This window comes from Dendrobates tinctorius, unplaced genomic scaffold (assembly GCF_039654945.1).
Source record: "Dendrobates tinctorius isolate UK_male_01 unplaced genomic scaffold, ASM3965494v1 ptg000211l, whole genome shotgun sequence".
Lineage (NCBI taxonomy): Eukaryota > Metazoa > Chordata > Amphibia > Anura > Dendrobatidae > Dendrobates > Dendrobates tinctorius.
In genome coordinates, this window is record NW_027361878.1 from 14,615,448 (window position 1) to 14,635,539 (window position 20,092).

At 44.8% G+C, this 20,092-nt stretch overlaps 1 protein-coding gene across 1 annotated transcript in view; it reads right to left on the reverse strand.

Annotated features, from left to right (window-relative positions):
• EHD1 (EH domain containing 1) overlaps nt 1-20,092 on the reverse strand; it is a 40,898-nt gene that overhangs the window by 5,135 nt on the left and 15,671 nt on the right. The window contains exons 3-4 of the mRNA XM_073554472.1: nt 834-1,246; nt 183-347 (exon numbers count right to left, since the gene is read on the reverse strand). Coding sequence (XP_073410573.1) covers nt 183-347; nt 834-1,246 — 578 coding nt within the window. The remainder of the gene's footprint in view (nt 1-182; nt 348-833; nt 1,247-20,092) is intronic.

Genomic DNA, 20,092 nt, shown 5'->3' on the forward strand with positions numbered 1-20,092 from the left:
TGCTCGAAAACTATGTTCCAGTCCCCGCGCCTGAATGTCATGTTCGAACAGCTGCAGGGACTCAAACATATTTTTCGAGCTCGCTGAAGACACTGTAAACACACGAGCATGCTTGGATAACACCTAATCCAGAGCTCGTTCACTCATCACTAATCTTCTCCCCATTCTTATAAATCTTATACCTGCATTTTCTTAAGGCTGGGGAAGTCTCCGGGTGAGATCTGCTGCTCTTTCTCTATTTTTATGTAAATCTCAGCCAGGTTACTGATCAGCTCTTTCTTCTTGTTGTCCTTACCAAAAACATTTGGCATTTCCTTTTTTAATGCACTAATGATGTAAGCGTGGACCTGAAAGGGAAAACAGAGAGCAGATTACAAAAAGGTTTTCTTTATCACATGTAAGGGTTGTCGCCCGAAAACTGTATTGAGTTTATTATTCAAGGGTGTTTTCAGGACTACGATAAGGAGGACCTTTCCCTTAGAGATCTAGGTCATAGACATCCGATAAATGAGGGTTGGAAATCAATTTTTACCGTGTTTTCAGGTCCAATGGTGATCACTGGCCAGAGTGCCATTTCAAGCACTATAAGCATCATCAAGGCCATTATGGCGTAAGGACTGAAATGCCGCCTGGCCTGGCTACTATTACATGTATGTACGGTTTCAAAAAGGTGAGTGTGGTGGCTTCTAGGACTATGTATCTGCCGAGTAGACCACTTTCATTTCATGCAAAGAACACCCTCAATCGCCATCGAGGCATTGGATGACAGAAGAATCCTCCACTTGGGACCCATTTAGAGCCAGAATGAATTGCAATCCATCCCTTCTGCTTACCTTAGCCAGTCTGGCCCTTTTAATGAGGTCATTTAGCTTGCGGAGGGCAGCGTTTCTGGGTAAGGACTGAATGTCCTTAAATAAGTCTTGTTCCTCGGCTTCAAACAATTTGCGGTTGTCCGGGATGAGCAGAGGATGAGACCAGAATGACCCGATATACACACGCACCACCTCTGGAGTGTTAATGATCTTCCCCAGTGACCACATTAGGGCCCCGTAGACTCTCATCAGTTGTTGGGTTTCAATCTGATCAGCCTTATTTAAGACAACTCGGATTTTATCCTCGTGGTTTTTGAGAGCTTTGATGACCTCGGAAAATTCATCAGATATGTCCAACTTGTGAGCGTCAAAAAGCAGAATGATGCGATCCACGCGTTCAGCAAACCACTCCAAGACTGCCGCAAAGTCATAGCCTGTGGCAAAGAAGCAAAAAGGTTTAGGCACTTCACAAGAGAAAAAAGGGGTACATAGTATCTAACTTAGATGCAGAGACACCTGCCAACATGTAGAGGATGCAGTTAGAAAGAAAAAAGGTTGCTTGGTACACCACATATGAGAGATCGCCTAATATAGGGAATCTTTGTCTGGAGGCAGTCCAAGATCAGCTGCAGCCCGGATTGCCTCTACGGGATAGATATGTCCGAAGGTGGGGACAGCGACGCCGGCACCGTTTGGGTGCCGGGGTTACAACTGCAGGAGGGCGCCGGGATCGCGAGTGCAGACACTGCAGAACTGCGTCGGCAATGAATGTGAGTATAGGCTTAATTATTTTAGCAGGTTCAAACATTTGGATCAAGAAGAGGTTGTTCTAGTAGTGGACAACCCATTTAAAAAGTCCCGGACAAACCCTTTAAGCTGCCCCATACAACTTAGATGGCTGACAATAGTTTGCCCGGCAGCCATCTTGTCCAGCTCTCCCATACTCCGGAGCACTCAGTACGCCGAGCTGTCTCTAGAAGAATCATCACTGGTGGCAACTTCTCTCTAATAGAACAAAAGTATCAGCAGACCTGCTGGAAAGCAGACATCCTGGATCATTCATTTCCCTGAGTCATCCTTCGGGGGGGGCCTCGCACAGTATTGGGGGGCCCTCGCACAGTGTCAGGGGGGCCCTCACACAGCATTGGTGGATCCTGATTATATTGACAGGCTTGGTGGATGTTAACTTGTATACAGTGCGTAAGGACCGTGTTGGGATGTGTATATGCAGCTTGTTATCTTGTGCACATACGAAACCTATAGATCAGAATACAGCCAGATAACATGTAGGCCATTCTCAGATCTGGGCTTTGGTGCGGCACCACCACAGCCTTATAACCACCCAGCAATTATTGCAAGTTACCAAGTGTAGTTTCTGTCACAATGGCTTTTTTTCTGCAAACTGCAGCAGAAGATGGAAGCCCTGGACACATCAATGCCATCACAATACACAAGGAAGCCTACAAATCCTGGGGAGCTACATAGTGTACATGCCAGGAAACCCCACCACTTGTTCCCTATTATGTGACCGATGCTTGTAAGGCCTGCATGCGCCGGCAGGAACACAGACAGCAGCCCGCCAGCCAGGCCTCATCCATACAAGAGGCAGGATGTCCATATCTAATGGGCACAGTACCTTGTGTGTCACATCCATGCTGAAACATTAGTGTCAAGTCTTACAATTGTGGCACCTCATAGGCATCCTTACATAGTATATGTGCCAGAACCAGCAGAACAATGTTGATACAAGAGTTTGGACACCTCCATGAGGTCGTGTACGATCCCATAGGAATTAATATGGAGTTGGTGCTTTGCAGGTAGAGCAGCTCCCACTCTTCTGGGAAGACGTCATACAAGATTTTGGAGACATCTGGGAATTTTTGCCTTCTTATTCACAAGAGCATTTGTGAGGTCAGACACTAATGCTGGAGGAGAGGACAGGGCTTGGACTCTCCATTGATTGGGAACAGAAGAAGGGCCTTCCCTAAAATGTTCTTACATAATAAAAGGTTACAATTGACCAAAATGCCTTGTATGCAGAACATAAAGAAACTCCTTCACAACAACCAAGTGCAGATTGCCGAAAACACCCCCACAGTATTATCCCTCATGCATCAAACTACAGCCGACATCATGCAGTCAGGCAGGTAACAATCTGATATTCTCTGCAGACTTGTCCAGCAGATGCCAGATAGAGGAAAACTTTATACTACTGCATCTGACCCTTGGCATTGTGCTTGGTAATGTAAGGCTGCAAGCAGCTGTTCAGCAAAAAACTTTTTTTTTGGGGGGGGGGGGGTGTTGGGCTGCACCAAACTATCAGTATGCACAAGAGACAACAAAAATGCTGCAAAAAAACAACAAATATACAGCAAAACCTGCTTTTTGTAAGCAGCTTCGTTACAGCCAAGAAAGCAGGTTTTGCCTGCAAAAAAAAAAAAAAAACGCCATGTGTGAACATAGCCCAAGATGTACGTCCCAATACCTTTATCCATATAGTGTGTGCCATTGTTGCATAGGGAGAAAAATACTTTATCTAAAAAGCTACAGCTGCCAAAAAGGAAACAGAGAAGCACATTGCTAAGGAGAGTAAAACTAATCCCAAACTGTTCTTCACCTATATCAATAGTAAAAGAATCAAAAGTGAAAGTGTGGGCCCCTTAAAAAATTGTGAGGAAAGTATGGCTGTAGATGATGAGGAAAAAGCGAATATATTAATCACCTTCTACTCCACAGTATTCACGGTGGGAAATGAAATGCTAGGCAAAATGCTGAGAGATAATGAAAACCCTATATTAAGGGTCACCAATCTAACCGAAGAAGAGGTGTGAAAACTACTAAGGCTATGTGCACACGGTGCGGAGTCTGCTGCGTTTCCGCAGCGGTTTTGGCCTTGCGGAAATGCAGCAGTTCTGCAGACCAAGTACAGTACAATAAAACCCTGTGGGTTTTCAAAAACGCTGTGCCGACACTGCGTTTTTTTCCGTGCGGTTTTGCTGCGGTTTACAAACCGCAGCATGTCAATTGTTTGGGCGGTTTCACACCTTTAACAAAGTAGAGGTGTAAAACCGCAGGGCAAAAATGCAGACCAAACCGCAGGTCACTTTACCTGCGGTTCCGCGCGGGAAAAACGCAGGTGAATCTGCAACGTGTGCACATAGCCTAAATAAGATTAAAAGAGATAAATCTCTGGGTCCGGATGGCATACACCCACGAGTACTAAGAGAACTAAGTAATATAATAGACAAACCATTATTCCTTATATTTAGAGACTCTACAGCGACGGGGTCTGTTCCACAGGACTGGCGCATAGCAAATGTGATACCAATATTCAAAAAGGGCTCTAAAAGTGAACCTGGAAATTATAGGCCAGTAAGTCTAACCTCTATTGTCAGTAAAATATTTGAAGGGTTTCTGAGGGATGTTATTCTGGTTTATCTCAATGAGAATAACTGTGTAACGCCATATCAGCATGGGTTTATGAGGAATCGCTCCTGTCAAACCAATCTAATCAGCTTTTATGAAGCGGTAAGATATAGACTGGACCAAGGTGAGTCATTGGATGTGGTATATCTTGACTTTTCGACAGCGTTTGATACCGCGCCACACAAGAGGTTGGTACACAAAATGAGAATGCCGGGTCTAGGGGAAAATGTGTGTAAATGGGCAAGTAACTGGCTTACTGATAGAAAGCAAAGGGTGGTTATAAAATGTATATTCTCTAACTGGGTCGCTGTGACCAGTGGGGACCGCAGGGGTCGGTGTTGGGACCTATTCTCTTCAACATATTTATTGACGATCTTGTAGAAGGTTTACACAGTAAAATATCGATATTTGCAGATGATACAAAACTATGTAAAGCAGTCAATACAAGAGAAGATAGTATTCTGCTACAGATGGATCTGGATAAGGCCTGTTTCACACTTCAGTTGTTTGACGTCAGTCAAAATCCATTTTTTGGCGAAATCAGTTTTTTCCCCCCATAGACTTGCATTAGCGGGAGATTTTGACTGATGGACGTCCGTTGCATCCGTTTTGACTGATCCGCTGGAATTTTAGCGTCCGCCGGCTGGAGTAGACGGACAATGTAACGCTTTTTCAAACGGCAGACCGCTATTTTAAACTGCACATGTCAGGAAGATTTTCCCTTTCATGCATTTTAACTCTAAACGGAAAAAAGATATTCTCTCTCTCTCATGCTGTTCCTTTAAATTTGACACTCTGGCGGATCCGTCCACAATACGGACCCGCTACATCCGTTTGTTGCATAGTGGAAACGGATCTGTTTTTCACACTTTGGCGGATTTCAACTGAAGTGTGAAACAGGCCTAAGTTGGATACTTGGTCTGAAAGGTGCCAGATGCGGTTTAACAATGAGAAATATAAAGTTATACACATGGGAAGAAGGAATCAATATCACCATTACACACTGAATGGGAAACCACTGGGTAAATCTGACATGGAGAAGGACTTGGGGATCCTAGTTAATGATAAACTTACCTGGAGCAGTCAGTGCCAGGCAGCGTCTGCCAAGGCAAACAGGATCATGGGGTGCATTAAAAGAGGCCTGGATACACATGATGAGAGCATTATACTGCCTCTGTACAAATCTCTGGTTAGACCGCACATGGAATACTGTGTACAGTTTTGGGCACCGGTGCTCAGGAAAGATATAACGGAACTAGAGCGAGTACAAAGGAGGGCAACAAAATTAATAAAGGGGATGGGGGAACTACAATAACCAGAGAGATTAGCAAAATTAGGATTATCTAGTCTAGAAAAAAAAAAAAAAAAAAAAAAGATGACTGAGGGGCGATCTAATAACCATGTACAGTGCCCTGCGAAAGCATTCGACCCCTGGAACTTTTCAACCTTTTCCCACATATCATGCTTCAAACAAAGATACCAAATGTAAATTTTTGGTGAAGAATCAACAACACAATTGTGAAGTTGAACGAAATTTATTGGTTATTTTAAATTTTTGTGGAAATTCAAAAACTGAAAAGTGGGGAATGCAATATTATTCAGCCCCTTTATTTTCAGTGCAGCAAACTCACTCCAGCAGTTCATTGTGGATCTCTGAATGATCCAATGTTTTCCTAAATGACTAATGATGATAAATATAATCCACCTGTGTCTCCGTATAAATGCACCTGCTCTGTGATAGTCTCAGGGTTCTGTTTGATGCACAGAGAGCATCATGAAGACCAAGGAACACAACAGGCAGGTCCGTGATACTGTTGTGGAGAAGTTTAAAGCCGGATTTGAATGCAAAATGATTTCCAAAACTTTAAACATCCCAAGGAGCACTGTGCAAGTGATCATACTGAAATGGAAGGAGTATCATACCACTGCAAATCTACCAAGACCCGGCCGTCCCTCTAAACTTTCATCTCAAACAAGGAGAAGACTGATCAGAGATGCAGCCAAGAGGCCCATGATCACTCTAGATGAACTGCAGAGATCTACAGCTGAGGTGGGACAGTCTGTCCATAGGACAACAATCAGTCGCACTGCACAAATCTGACCTTTATGGAAGAGTGGCAAGAAAAAAGCCATTTCTCAAAGATATCCATAAAAAGTGTTGTTTAAAGTTTGCAACAAGCCACCTGGGAGACACCAAACATGTGGAAGACGGTGCTCTGGTCAGATGAAACCAAAAATCGAACTTTTTGGCAACAATGCCAAACGGTATGTTTGGCGTAAAGGCATCGCAGCTCATCACCCTGAACACACCATCCCCACTGTCAAACACGGTGGTGGCAGCATCATAGTTTGGGCCTGCTTTTCTTCAGCAGGGACAGGGAAGATGGTTAAAATTGATGGGAAGAGGGATGGAGCCAAATACAGGACCATTCTTGAAGAAAACCTGTTGGAGTCTGCAAAAGACCTGAGACTGGGACGGAGATTTGTCTTCCAACAAGACAATGATCCCAAATATAAAGCAAAATCTACAATGGAATGGTTCACAAATAAACGTATCCAGGTGTTAGAATGGCCAAGTCAAAGTCCAGACCTGAATCCAATCGAGAAGTTGTGGAAAGAGCTGAAAACTGCTGTTCACAATCTCCATCAAACCTCACTGAGCTCGAGCTGTTTGCCAAGGAAGAATGGGCAAGAATTTCAGTCTCTTGATGTACAAAACTGATACACACCCCAAGCGACTTGCAGCTGGAATCGCAGCGAAAGGTGGCGCAACAAAGTATTAATTTAAAGGGGCGGAATAATATTGCACGCCCCACTTTTCAGTTTTTGAATTTCCACAAAAATTTAAAATAACCAATAAATTTAATTCAACTTCACAACTGTGCCCCACTTGTTGTTGATTCTTCACCAAAAGTTTACATTTGGTATCTTTATGTTTGAAGCATGATATGTGGGAAAAGGTTGAAAAGTTCCAGGGGGCCGAATACTTTTGCAAGGCACTGTATACCGTATTTTTAGCTTTGTAAGACGCACTTTTTTCCCCAGAATTTTGGGGGAAAATGGGGGTGCGTCTTACAAAGCGTACATGCCTTAACCATAGGCCGTGATCAGGGGGCGTCCGGCGGTTGCTGGCCGGTGCTGCATGTGTCCGGTTCTGCCCAGGACTCTGCCGACATTGTGCGACAGGCCAGAGCCCCAGCATTTCCACGGTTCACCTGTGTGTGCGGTGGTTCCGGTAAAAAATAGCCGCCGGGGCTTGCGCAGATGGGATCTCGGGACCCAGCTCTCGAGAGATGAGATCTCAGCGCTGAAATCTCATCTCTCGAGAGCTGGGTCCCGAGATCCCATCTGCGCATGCGGCCATTTTTTACCGGAACCACTGCACACGCAGGGGAACCGTGGAAATGCCGGGGCTCTGGCCTGTCGCACAATGTCGGCAGCGCCGGACACACACACAGCACTGCTGGGCACCGGAGACCCCCGCAGCACTGGCCAGCAACCCCTGGAGAAGCCCTGCAGCAGCACAAGACCCCCGCAGCAACGGCACACATCGGAACCCCCCCTCATCCCTGAATGATGCCTGCAGCATCACTCCACTCCTGCCTCCTCCAGCAGTGAGCCTGGGACCCCGCTACACCACAGCCATCAACCACGGTAAGCTATAAGATGCAATGATTATAAGAAGCACCACCATTTTATTAAAAAATAGTTTTTTTCTTATTTTTCTCCTCAAAATTTATGGTGCGTCTTATAATCAGGAACGTCTTATAAAGCAAAAAATACGGTAAGTATATGAGGGGACAATACAAATCTCGCCGAGGATCTGTTTATACCAAGGAAGGCGACGGTCACAAGGGGGCACTCTCTGCGTCTGGAGGAGAGAAGGTTTTTCCACCAACATAGAAGAGGATTCTTTACTGTTAGGGCAGTGAGAATCTGGAATTCCCTGCCTGAGGAGGTGGTGATGGTGAACTCAGTCGAGGGGGTTCAAGAGAGCCCTGGTAAAAAAAAACCTCTCCAAATACTGAATGTGTGAGCGTGGCCTCATGACACACAAGCTCTAGAAGGGCAGGAACAAGGTGCTGCCCCCTTTGGATCGAGATGAGTAAATACACACGGTTGAGGTGGAAGTTTCAGGTCTGTAACACGGCATTAATGAGCAACGAAGCAGAGACTCAGAACTCCGGCAACTAACATGTTTTTTTCCCTGGAAAAAATGACGTATATGTGAATAATGCACATAAAGGGTCGGCCAGCCTTGACGTTTGCGCACTACAAAGTAAAACAGTAATGGGCTGATGTTCGGGTTTCTGGCCATACTGGGTGACTGATCAACCAGATACTGGAAAAATGCAGGAAGAGCGGACTGTGTGAATGACACACGATGCCAGCAGTCAGCAGCTATTTTTACACATGAAGATCCCCCTCTCCAGATAAGTCAGTGACTCACAGCCTCAAGTATGAAACTTTCACTTTCTCTACTGGCGAGGGGGTTTCTTGCGGTGGGCTGGGGAACAGCTGCCAGCCATTCCTGCCGCATCTCTGGAGACCACGGCCTGTCACCTATGACAACCAGCAATAAAAATGTATTTTGTACATTCCTCCTGAGAGTGCCACAACAGATTTTCCTATTTTTTCCCCTCCATTTTCTCAGCGTTTCCTTGACGATGGGCCTACAAACTAAGAAACATGCCTAAGAGGCTCCAAGATTTCCCTGGGTCAGTCTTTACTCTTGTGGGATTTGGGAGGTCAAGGGTCAGATGTAAGACCCCCTTATAAGGCCCAAGACGAGATTTCCTCCAATTATAACAAGAAATGTCTGTTCCAACATATAGAGGATGTTTCCTGGGAGAATTACACAGACCGTCCAGGACGGTGGACAACACTCGATGGAGAATCAGGAGCTGTGGCAAAAACATAGTGGGCAAAAACAAAAAAAATCCGAGTAACAATTCACAGTGGTCCTGATTTTTTTTTTTATTATTACTTTTTTTTTTTATTTAAAACACAATAATGAAACACACATCCCCTCCCGAAATTAATATGGCTTATGAACTGTGAGCAATTCCTTTTTTTCCTGGAGAACAGTGACATTCTCCCATTGGCTTTGCACCCAGGTCATAATGCTCTGTCTGCAATCTTTAAAGGGAATCTGTTATCAGGTTTTGGCCATGGGAAGCATAATGTAGGGGCTTAGACCGTGATTCCAGCAATGTGTCACTTATTAGGCTGTGTACTGTAATTTCAATACAGTGTTTTATCAGCAGGAGATGATCACTAATGAGACTAGGTGTCTCGTGCATCCTGGTCCAACCACACACCCACACTGATTAGCAGCTGTCAACATACAGAATACATATAGAGCCTGGTGTGGGCAGGGGCCACTTTCTGAGCTCTGCTACATCTAAAAACTCTGATTGTGTCACAAGTGCAACCCAGTAAACTGATACATCGCTGGAATCGGGCTCTCTTTCGCCATATTACGGGGCTCTCAGACGAGCAAAAACCTGGTGACAGATTCCCTTGAAGGCTGGGGCTCCATGGCAATTTGGTCGCACAGCCAAAATCGTGCTCTATTCCACTGCTTCATCAGAGCCCAATGCAGGTGAATGCTGTCGCATTACGACTCCTTTGATGATTATGTCTTACAGCTGATCGTTGCCAGGTTTACATTGGTCAATGACTGGGGACAAGCACCCGTACAAACACTTATTCAGCCAATTACGGCCCTACTAAGGATTTTTTTTTTTTTTTTTTTTTTAATTCTTGTGTACAAACTAGTAACCCATACACAGAAGGGCACAGGGATGAATAGAAGGCCATTTTGATACACTTATGCACTGCCATGGGTCTCCCAAACGCAACTAAAAAGCCACATAAGCGCCTACAAAGCTGTCGAGTTCGACCAGAAGGCAAGCTGTGAGGGATCTCACAGGGGAAGGGGGGTCTACTTCGCTCACCTCGGGGGGAGGTGAGAGAAGGACTTAGCAGGTGTCAGCTCTCTGGCGCCACCACTTGCCCCAGGTCAGTCAGAGAACTGCACCGAGTGCAAATAGTCGCAGGAAAGGCTTCCCTTATAGGTATGAGTTAGTGAGGCGCTTCCAGTGAGGGGGGGGGGGGGGCGGGGGATATATATCACCAGTCCAGGCTACGGATATATACACTACCGTTCAAAAAGTTTGGGGTCACCCAGACAATTGTGTTTTCCATGAAAACTCATACTTTAATCAAATGAGTTGCCAAATGAATTTAAAATCTAGTCCAGACATTGACAAGGTTCGAAAAAAGATTTTTATTTGAAATAATTTTCTCCTTCAAACTTTGCTTTCATCAAAGAATGCGCCCTTTACAGCAATTACTGCATTGCAGACCTTTGGCATTCTAGCAGTTAATTTGCTGAGGTAATCTGGAGAAATTTCACCCCATGCTTCCAGAAGCCCCTCCCACAAGTTGGTTTGGCTTGATGGGCACTTTTTGCATACCATACGGTCAAGCTGCTCCCACAACAGCTCAATGGGGTTGAGATCTGGTGACTGCGCTGGCCACTCCATTATAGATAGAATACCAGCTGCCTGCTTCTTCCCTAATTAGTTCTTGCATAATTTGGAGGTGTGCTTTCGGTCATTGTCCTGTTGTAGGATGAAATTGGCTCCAATCAAGCGCTGTCCACAGGGTATGGCATGGAGTTGCAAAATGGAGTGATACTCTTCCTTATTCAAAATCCCTTTTACCTTGCACAAATCTCCCATTATACCAGGACCAAAGCAACCCCAGACCATCACATTACCTCCACCATGCTTGACAGATGGTGTCAGGCACTTTTCCAGCATCTTTTCAGTTGTTCTGTGTCTCACAAATGTTCTTCTGTGTGATCCAAACACCTCAAACTTGGATTCGTCTGTCCATAACACTTTTTTCCAATCTTCCTCTGTCCAATGTCTGTGTTCTTTTGCCCACATTAATCTTTTCCTTTTATTAGCCAGTCTCAGATATGGCTTTTTCTTTGCCACTCTGCCCTGAAGGTCAGCATCCCGGAGTCGCCTCTTCACTGTAGACATTGACACTGGCGTTTTGCGTGTACTATTTAATGAAGCTGCCAGTTGAGGGCCTGTGAGGCGTCGATTTCTCAAACTACAGACTCTAATGTACTTGTCTTGTTGCTCAGTTGTGCAGCGGGGCCTCCAACTTCTCTTTCTACTCTGGTTAGAGCCTGTTTGTGCTGTCCTCTGAAGGGAGTAGTACACCGTTGTAGGAAATCTTCAGTTTCTTGGCAATTTCTCACATGGAATAACCTTCATTCCTACGAACAAGAATAGACTGTCGAGTTTCCCATGAAAATTCTCTTTTTTCTGGCCATTTTGAGAGTTTAATGGAACCAACAAATGTAATGCTCCAGATTCTCAACTAGCGCAAAGGAAGGTCAGGTTTATGGCTTCTCTAATCAGCCAAACTGTTTTCAGCTGTGCTAACATACTTGCACAAGGGTTTTCAAGGGATTCTAACCATCCAGTAACCTTCATAACACAGTTAGCAAACACAAAGTATCATAAAGAACACTGGAGTGATGGTTGTTGGAAATGGAATTCTATACACCTATGAAGATATTGCATTGCAAACCAGACGTTTGCAGCTAGAATGGTCATTTACCACATTAACAATGTATAGAGTTTATTTCTGAATCATTTAATGTTAGCTTCATTGGAAAAAAACTGTGCTTTTCTTTTAAAAATAAGGAAATTTCTAAGTGACCCTAAACTTTTGAACGGTAGTGTATATAAGCCTCCCGGCCATCACTGCTAGAGTTCCTCACTAACACAATACGGTATACTGCCACCAGTTCCTCATTTGAAATAAGCCCTGTCCGACAACAGGCTTATATCTGGTCAGGAACCAACCCGGTAGCGCATCATATAACCAGCCAAGCATACGGACGTGGGGATTCGTGGATCAAGATAAAAGAGCAGCCTAAGATTCATTTTATATTTAATCGCCTAAGTGGCGCTCTAGAAATATACAAGCATATATTTACAAAACAATATACAAGTACGCAGTCAGGGGTGTAGTACAAAGGATAAGGTATAGATAGGTTGCAATTACCACGTTATGTAGCATTTGACCACAGGGAGGCGCTGATGGATCACAGGTCCAAATCTTCGTTACAGGCTTTCCTGGCTCTGTCTGACAACAGGTCCTCCAGCCAGAAGAAAAACTGAGCTCCAAATGAGGAGCTGACACTTATCTCCTTGGCTGCTGCTCCCACCCCTGGGATTGTGCAGCCTCTCTCCTCCCATCTCTGAGTATGATTTCCAGTCCAGAACCATGAATGGCCCACAACTTTCCGCCCGAAGCTCTGAATGGAATGGCAGCAGTGCCACTGGATTTGGCTGGATTTTATCTGCGCATAAAGTCCAAATATGCCTCCCGTATGTAATTCCGGGTGGCTAAGCTTTAAAACTCCCTAGTGCAGAATGCTACCATTGGCTGCAGGCATGGGCGTAAGGGGGAAGGAACGCCGATTCGGATGATGTGCTCAGCTAGGCTCAGAGATATTGCATTCTGTTATTATAGGTCATTTTCCAGATTCAATACCTCATAGCCTTGCTGTGACTTGTTGTACGACGAGGTATATCCATGTGTTTCAAGTCGGACAAAGGACTTCAGTTTGCCTGTAGCTTGCAGGGGATTTCACACCTGTGTGTCAAAAGCTTCAAAGGATTTGTTCTTGTTTTTTAATTAAAGATAAACAGTGCATGGCTTTTTTATGGCCTTGGGGAATGCCAGGGTGGGGGCACATTTCAGGAGTGGAGAGAGTTGTACTTCGTCCTTCACACAAGCAATCAAGTTTGGATATCACGGTCCTTACACAGACTATGAATGCTGAATGTGAAAAACCGTTTTACAGCAGCAGAGAAATCATGCCACATAATGTAAAATTCAACATTTAGAAATGCAAAATTCCAGCCAAATAATTAGTAATGTGACATAACTTAGGTGGATACATTGTACATCGGGATTTTATAGAAACTTACACAGATAATAGCAGCAAGTTCCTGAGCCATGAAGCAAACCTTGTAACAGCGCCCCACCAAGTGCCGTCGGTAACAGTGTTGTCCTACGCGTTGATCAGACACACATCACCTTTGTACCCCTAATTTCTGCATACACCCTTATCTCCGACTCCTCAGGTGTCATGCGAGTACGGTTGGTAACACACGGCCAGCCGGTGGTTAGTATACTCCACGCACACATTACATGGAGGGAGGAGCTTCCCAATTCTGAAGGTACTTTGGAAAGCATTTCTCACACACCTCATCTAACGGCCCCGTCACACTAAACGATGCACCAGCGATCCTGACAACAATACCACCTGGTCAGGATTGATGGTGCCTCGCTACATGATCGCTGGTGAGCTGTCAAACAAGCAGACACACCAGTGATCAGGACCAGCGAGGACGCTGGTATCCAAGGTAAATATCGGGTAACTAAGCGGCGCGCGGCACTTAGAAACCCGCTGTGTACCTTAGATACCAGTTCCCTGCGTTTGCTCACAGCGCTGGGAGCTCGCTGATGGTTGCTCTCCCGCTGCCACACGCAGCGATGCGCGCTGGCCAGCGGGAGACTACCGATCAAAAAACGGCCCAGGACGATCCTGCACGATCAGCGATACCCGGCGGGGGGGGCGGTCACTAATGCGTGCCACACACAGCGATCTTGCTAGCGAGATCGCTGATGCATCACAAAATCAGCGATCTCACTGTGTGTGACGGGGCCTTAAGTGTATGCCAAGGATCTGCCAGACTCCAGCCCATTCTTCAGTCAGATCTTATCTGCCTTCTAATAGGTTACATTCCAAAGATTACGTAGAAGCTGATGGAAACCGCAAGCAATAAAGCTTCAGAGATTTACAGTCTCCAAATTATCTCAAATGTAAAAAGGGGATTTGTGGGGGGAAAAAAAAAAAACGAAAAAAAAAAAAAACCGTGGCTGCTTTCATGCAAAAATAGCGCCACACCCGCATACAGGTTGTGTGTGGTATTGCATTCACAATAATGAAGCTAATCTGCAATGTCTGACAATCCATGAGTGGATGGCATGCTGTTTTTAATTATCTTTTTTTTTTTGTGGGAGTAGGGATGATTACAGCCCACTCCTAACAGAGAAGTTTTCTTCCCATTTCAGACAAAATGGAAGACCCCATTTCAATGATGTCCCGGACAGAGGCTACCTTTAGGAGACTACCTATTTAAAAGGGGACAACCCCAGATTCAGGACCTCTACGTTTGTCCAGATTCTGTGGCGTCGGCTCTGCTATTCCTACCGGATGACTTGCCGTTCTGTCACGTAATCACTGCAGCCAAACAGTGGAACAAAACCACAGGCAGCAAGAATTGCTGCCAGGCATTTTTCTATGCAAAACTCCGCTGAATTTTCGATGACGTAGTCGCTTCAGGAAAATGCCAGCGTATTCATCCTTTCTTCAGGAGCACACCGCTCCTGGCTTCCTGGTCCGTTATTTCCATGTGGAAATGGGCCAAACACGCTACGGAATCCTTATGCAAACTAATTTAAATGACAATCCTAAAGTGTTGTGCACATGATCAGTACATTTCCTTTGAGTATTTGCAGTGCGTTTTTTTTTCTGGAGCATGTCAATTCTTAGTGCTGATTTTTAGCGTTTTCCACACATTAACTTGAATGGAGTCAGTCAAATCCGCAGCAAAAACCCAGGTATAAAAATGTTTGCGGATTTGCTGAGTTTCTGTTTGCATTTTTACCAGCTTCCTATTGCGTTTCCCACACGGTCATCTGTGTGACAGCGTGGTAAACACCGGCGCGGAGGTTCTTATCAGCGGTAATGCTACCGCCGGTAACACCATTGGTCAGAGAGCAGTGGGGTCATGCTGTCAGCGTGACCCCACAGCTGTGACCCGTAGTGGAGACCCATGGTAAGGCCAGGTTCATACTGCGTTAACGCTACTGCATAACGCGATCGATATAGCGCCAGTGCAGATGCTTCATCTGCGCTAGCAGTGACAGACCCTCGGACACTGCAGACCGCGTCCAAGGGTCCATCATAGAATGACGGCACATCGCTAGTGCATGCAGATTATGGCATGCATTAGCGATGCACTAGTCTATTGCAGTCTATGGGTGCGTCAACGCATCCGTTACATAGCGTTAATGCCGCTATATAACAGATGCATTAAACGCAGCCCACAAACGCAATATGAACCCAGCCTAAAACGCTTACTGCAGGGTCAGCAGGTGTGGACTGATGAGACTACTGCTCCCATCAAACTATGTCTGCTGCAAGCAAAACCAAAGGAAAAAACAATGTGTGTATATACCCTAATGAAAATAAATAAGTAAAAAAGCAAGTGCATTAAATAACATAGGGTACCTGGTAAACACCTTTTTGCTTCTTAATCTTTTTTGATCAAAACAGTGTTTACCAAGTACCCTATGTTATTTAATGCACTTGCTTTTTTACTTATTTATTTTCATTAGGGTATATACACACATTGTTTTTTCCTTGCTTTTATAGCCAGTGTGAACATGCTTTTACATCATGCATATCATTCAAGTCTACTCCAGTTCAGTTTTTTTTTCCCTTCTTCTACAGTATGTCTGCTGCAACTGATAACAGTGATGGCCAGGAGCTGCTGATGGGAGAACTAGTCTCTCATCAGCTGGCACCTGTGCTAAAAAAAAAATAAAAAAAAAAAAATCAAACATAATAAACCAACATATACTTACTTTTCCGCCGTAGCCAACGAAATGCCGACTGTCCCACTACATTCTCACATGTAGAACAATCAGATCGGGAGATGTGACTGCTCTACCCGGCCTCCGGTGGATACACTGACAGGAGGTAATCCCTCCCGCAGTGTATCCCTGAGCTGCCGTGAGAGAGGTCACCGGAGTTCATCAGCTGATCAGCTCCGGTGCTCTCACTTATGGCACCACCGCTGCATGAGAACTTTCTCACTGCCACTCAGCGATACACTGAGAGGAGGTATTCACCCCCGCAGTGTATCACCAGCTGTCTTTGAGAGCCATCACATCAGTGACGGTTCTCAAAGTCATCAGGATCGTCGTGGGATATTACGGATTATCTTCTCTGTGCACAGGTGAAGAATATTATGGTTTATTATTTTATTTTTGTTGCAGGAGATGTTGGCATCAGTGGATTAGGCACTTGGCAAGTATGGCATTTGCCAAGTATGGTTTAATTTAGATTCAATAAAGGAATCTGTGTCATTATTTCAAATAAGGGACTTTATTGTGTGTGTGTGTGTGTGTGTGTGTGTGTGTGTGTGTGTGTGTTTATAATAACACTATCCATTAGTAACATGTGGGCTTGATGTCATCTGACAATACAAAGGTTACATCAGCCCGTCCCAACCATTACCCCACTTGCCACCACTACATGTGTGTGTATGTATGTATGTATACACATACATACATACACACACACACACACCTTTATTTAGCTCAAAAAGGCCTTCATTGCTGTACAATGCTGTACAAAAACACATGCAAAATCTGAATACAAAAACGTGGCAAAAACACACCAAAAATCACGACAAAACACGCCTTTTTGCTCCAGCGGTTTTTTTGCTGCCATGAGATGCAGTAACCTTGCAGAAATTTCTACAAGCAAATACTCAACATGCGCACATAGCCGAACGGTCCAGCCCAGCAGCACTGTTGAATCCCTGATCCAAAAAGAGCTTTCTTCCAAATTGCAAGCAGATGCATCTATGTCTGTGCATCTTGGGAGAAGCGCAGTGGAGAACGAGGCTAGCTGGATCCAGAGCCTGGAGCCTGCAAACAGCGTGCATCCTTGGTCGAGCCAACTGGCCATCCTGCAGCCCTCAATTGCAACACTAATTAACAAGCCTTCCAATCCTGAGAAAAAGTGAAGATATTTAATAGGAAAAAAATAATTGCAAAGTTTATTAATGAAAGCGCTTTGCAATTTTAAACAACGTAGGAACTTGAGATTACCCCTTTAAGTCTAGGGCATTCTCCTGTTCCTCAGACCTCGCTGTTGGAAGTCAGACATTGTTATTTCTAACCTGGACTTTGCTATAAACTAAGGATAAAGTGCACTCCTGCCCACTCTCATACCTCTGACATTGCACAAACCTCCCTGTCACTTACTCTTCCGTTCACTGAAGTGGAACAAGTTAGTATTTGGAGTGGGGGGTCCCAGGGTGCACACAACACAATGGGCCTGACCGTCCCCTGCCGACTTCAGCTTCCTGCACATAGAATAAAGCTATGAAGAACGGCAATAAAACTGTTTTCAAACGTCTCATTCAGTCCTAGGAGCCGCGCTGATATTTTTATTGCCTGAACTGGACGAATATAATTTTATCAAAATAACCACAGTCCCGAAAAATGCGGGCGATTAGTTTGTTCATCATAGTTACTGTAACCTGGTGGAAAACACAGGGTGGTCTGATGCCCACTACGCACGGCCTTATCTGGTTTTGGGGGACGATGGGGGAGGGGGTCCTGCAAAGATATAATTTGGCCCCATGAATAGCTCCTTGCTCACATCTATGTATGCTGTAAATCTGCACTGCCGCGAGCTGAGGGCTAATCTCCTGTCACTAGATACAGGATCATACTCACTGTGCCAGCGTCTGGTGCCTCAGTGAGGTACAATATTCTTCACCAATAAACACTGCAAAAACTCAGTGCACCTTCCACCTACCTTTGCTCGCCTCCGACTCCAGAAAATCCAGGGCTATCAATCAATAAAAAGGAGGGAGGAGATAGAAAACAATCAAGTGGAAAGGTGCACTGAACAACTTGGCCTCGGCAAGGCATATTTGACATCGTAGACCTAAAGACGCTGGTGTACTTATTCTGAAAATCAGTGACGGATGTTCATTTTGTTGTGGTAGTCCAGCTAAAGAAATCGTGCTCAAGAGTCCAAGCTCCTTCAGTCTCTGTCCAACCAGCCTGATAGCTGCAGCTTGTACTGAGGGGTGCGAGACCTCAGCATCAGTGAGGAGGGACACTGAGCAATTGTGAACCAGTCTAGGAGGACGGACATTTAACTGCAGGGAGGATTGACACAGTGAGTGGGAAGAGATTTGATTTAAACTTTCATAAGAGGATTACGGTAGGTGCCCAAGATCCGGAGTTGTGGCGGGTTGGACCCAGTGTACTTGTGCAGCATCAAAGCCGCAGCATGCAGCTGTTACAGCATAGTGGATGGGATTTCTAGAAATCCCATGTCCACTTTGCACCCACAGATGCCCGCAGCTCACCCGCGGAGACTGATATGCTGCGTGTCTTTCCAATAGAAATTACATCAATAGAATGTACTGTACGCGGTGAATCTGCACGATTCAGTGAACACGTGCAGATTCATCGGCATTCAATAAACGGCAGCGCTTTGGACGCAGTGAATATGCGCCGTGTCCAAAGCGCTGCTAGATCCAGATTGTGAGCATCCAACCTTACACAGCCATTCTGACATGGATTTGCTAAGTGAGTACACAAGCCTCATTAGGTCCAAGTTCGATTTCATATTATATGCAGTTTATATTGTGCAATCTGATAAATCATCATTAAAACGTCACAATCAAAAAGGCCTCAAGTTTAGGCAGGATTTATTTTAGGTCAAAAGTTATGGTTAAAGAAGTTGTTCCATCAGGACAACACCTTGTCTAAAACAGCCTAGCGATGGCAGCCCATCTGGCTCTTGGGACAGACAAAAACCAGCAGTTATGACCATGGGAAACTGGATGTCCATACGCAATTCCTGGTGGGTGGACATCGCCTCTGGAGTCTTGATGGGAAAAACCCCTTTACAATGTTATACATGCTTATAAAACCTGGAGTTGTAGGATACACTCAGAAACCCGAATGGAGATGAAAGAAGTCGCCGTCGGGAATAACCTCCATTGTTTGAAAGACACTTCCTAGCTCAGGCTCTTTGGACCTATTACTAGGGGTCTTATCTCCCAATTCACAACTTTTCCTGCTGCAGCATGAAGGAACTGCTGACCAGGCAGGGAAGAGTAGAACAAATACAGGAACAAAAGAGCTATCACTGGTTAGTGGGCTGGAAAGAAAGTGTAACTAGTATGTAAGCAAGCAGCAGCTGCCAAAGCCATCACAGTGCTGTGTGCATGCAGGGAGGGGCGCCGCTCATCATTCTCCATAAAAAACTCACGCTCTGCTGTGCTATATCCATGTGTGAAAAACATAGTGACAATGATGGATTAGAAGATAATGCTGATTGAATATCCTTCTTTGACACAATCTCTCGTGCAACCTTTTTCTTAAAGGACTTTTCACTGAATTTTTTTTTAAATTACGGAGTGTCTTCTCCACTTGCCCCTACTCCACTGATTCTGGAACAGTTTTTCTTTTTCTTCTACGTCCCTCTATTCAAAAGTTATGTCCCCCGGTAATAATAATGCAAATTTTCCCTTCAACCAAGGAGAGCACTCATCAGGGGTGTTTGCTTTTTCTCACCTGAGGTCGGCCATTCAAAACGCAGCCACGCCCACAAAGAAACTCAGTGGTATACGCCCAGCTGATTGAATGTAACTTTTTACTGGGGACATAACTTTGGAATGGAAGAGCACAGAGAAGAAAAAAAAACTGTTCCAGAATCAGCAGAGAAGCGCCAACTGGAGGAGGTACTACATTATTTAAAAAAAAAAAAAAAAAAAAAAAAAGATCAATGAAAGATCCTCTTTGAAACTAGGAGTGGAGGGGAGCAGCTACCCTTTGGTTACTTGATGTAGGAATTTGTTATATTCTTGCTCAAATTATACAGCAGAGGTTACAGTGCTGATTGTGTCAGACAGTTTGCTGTTGAT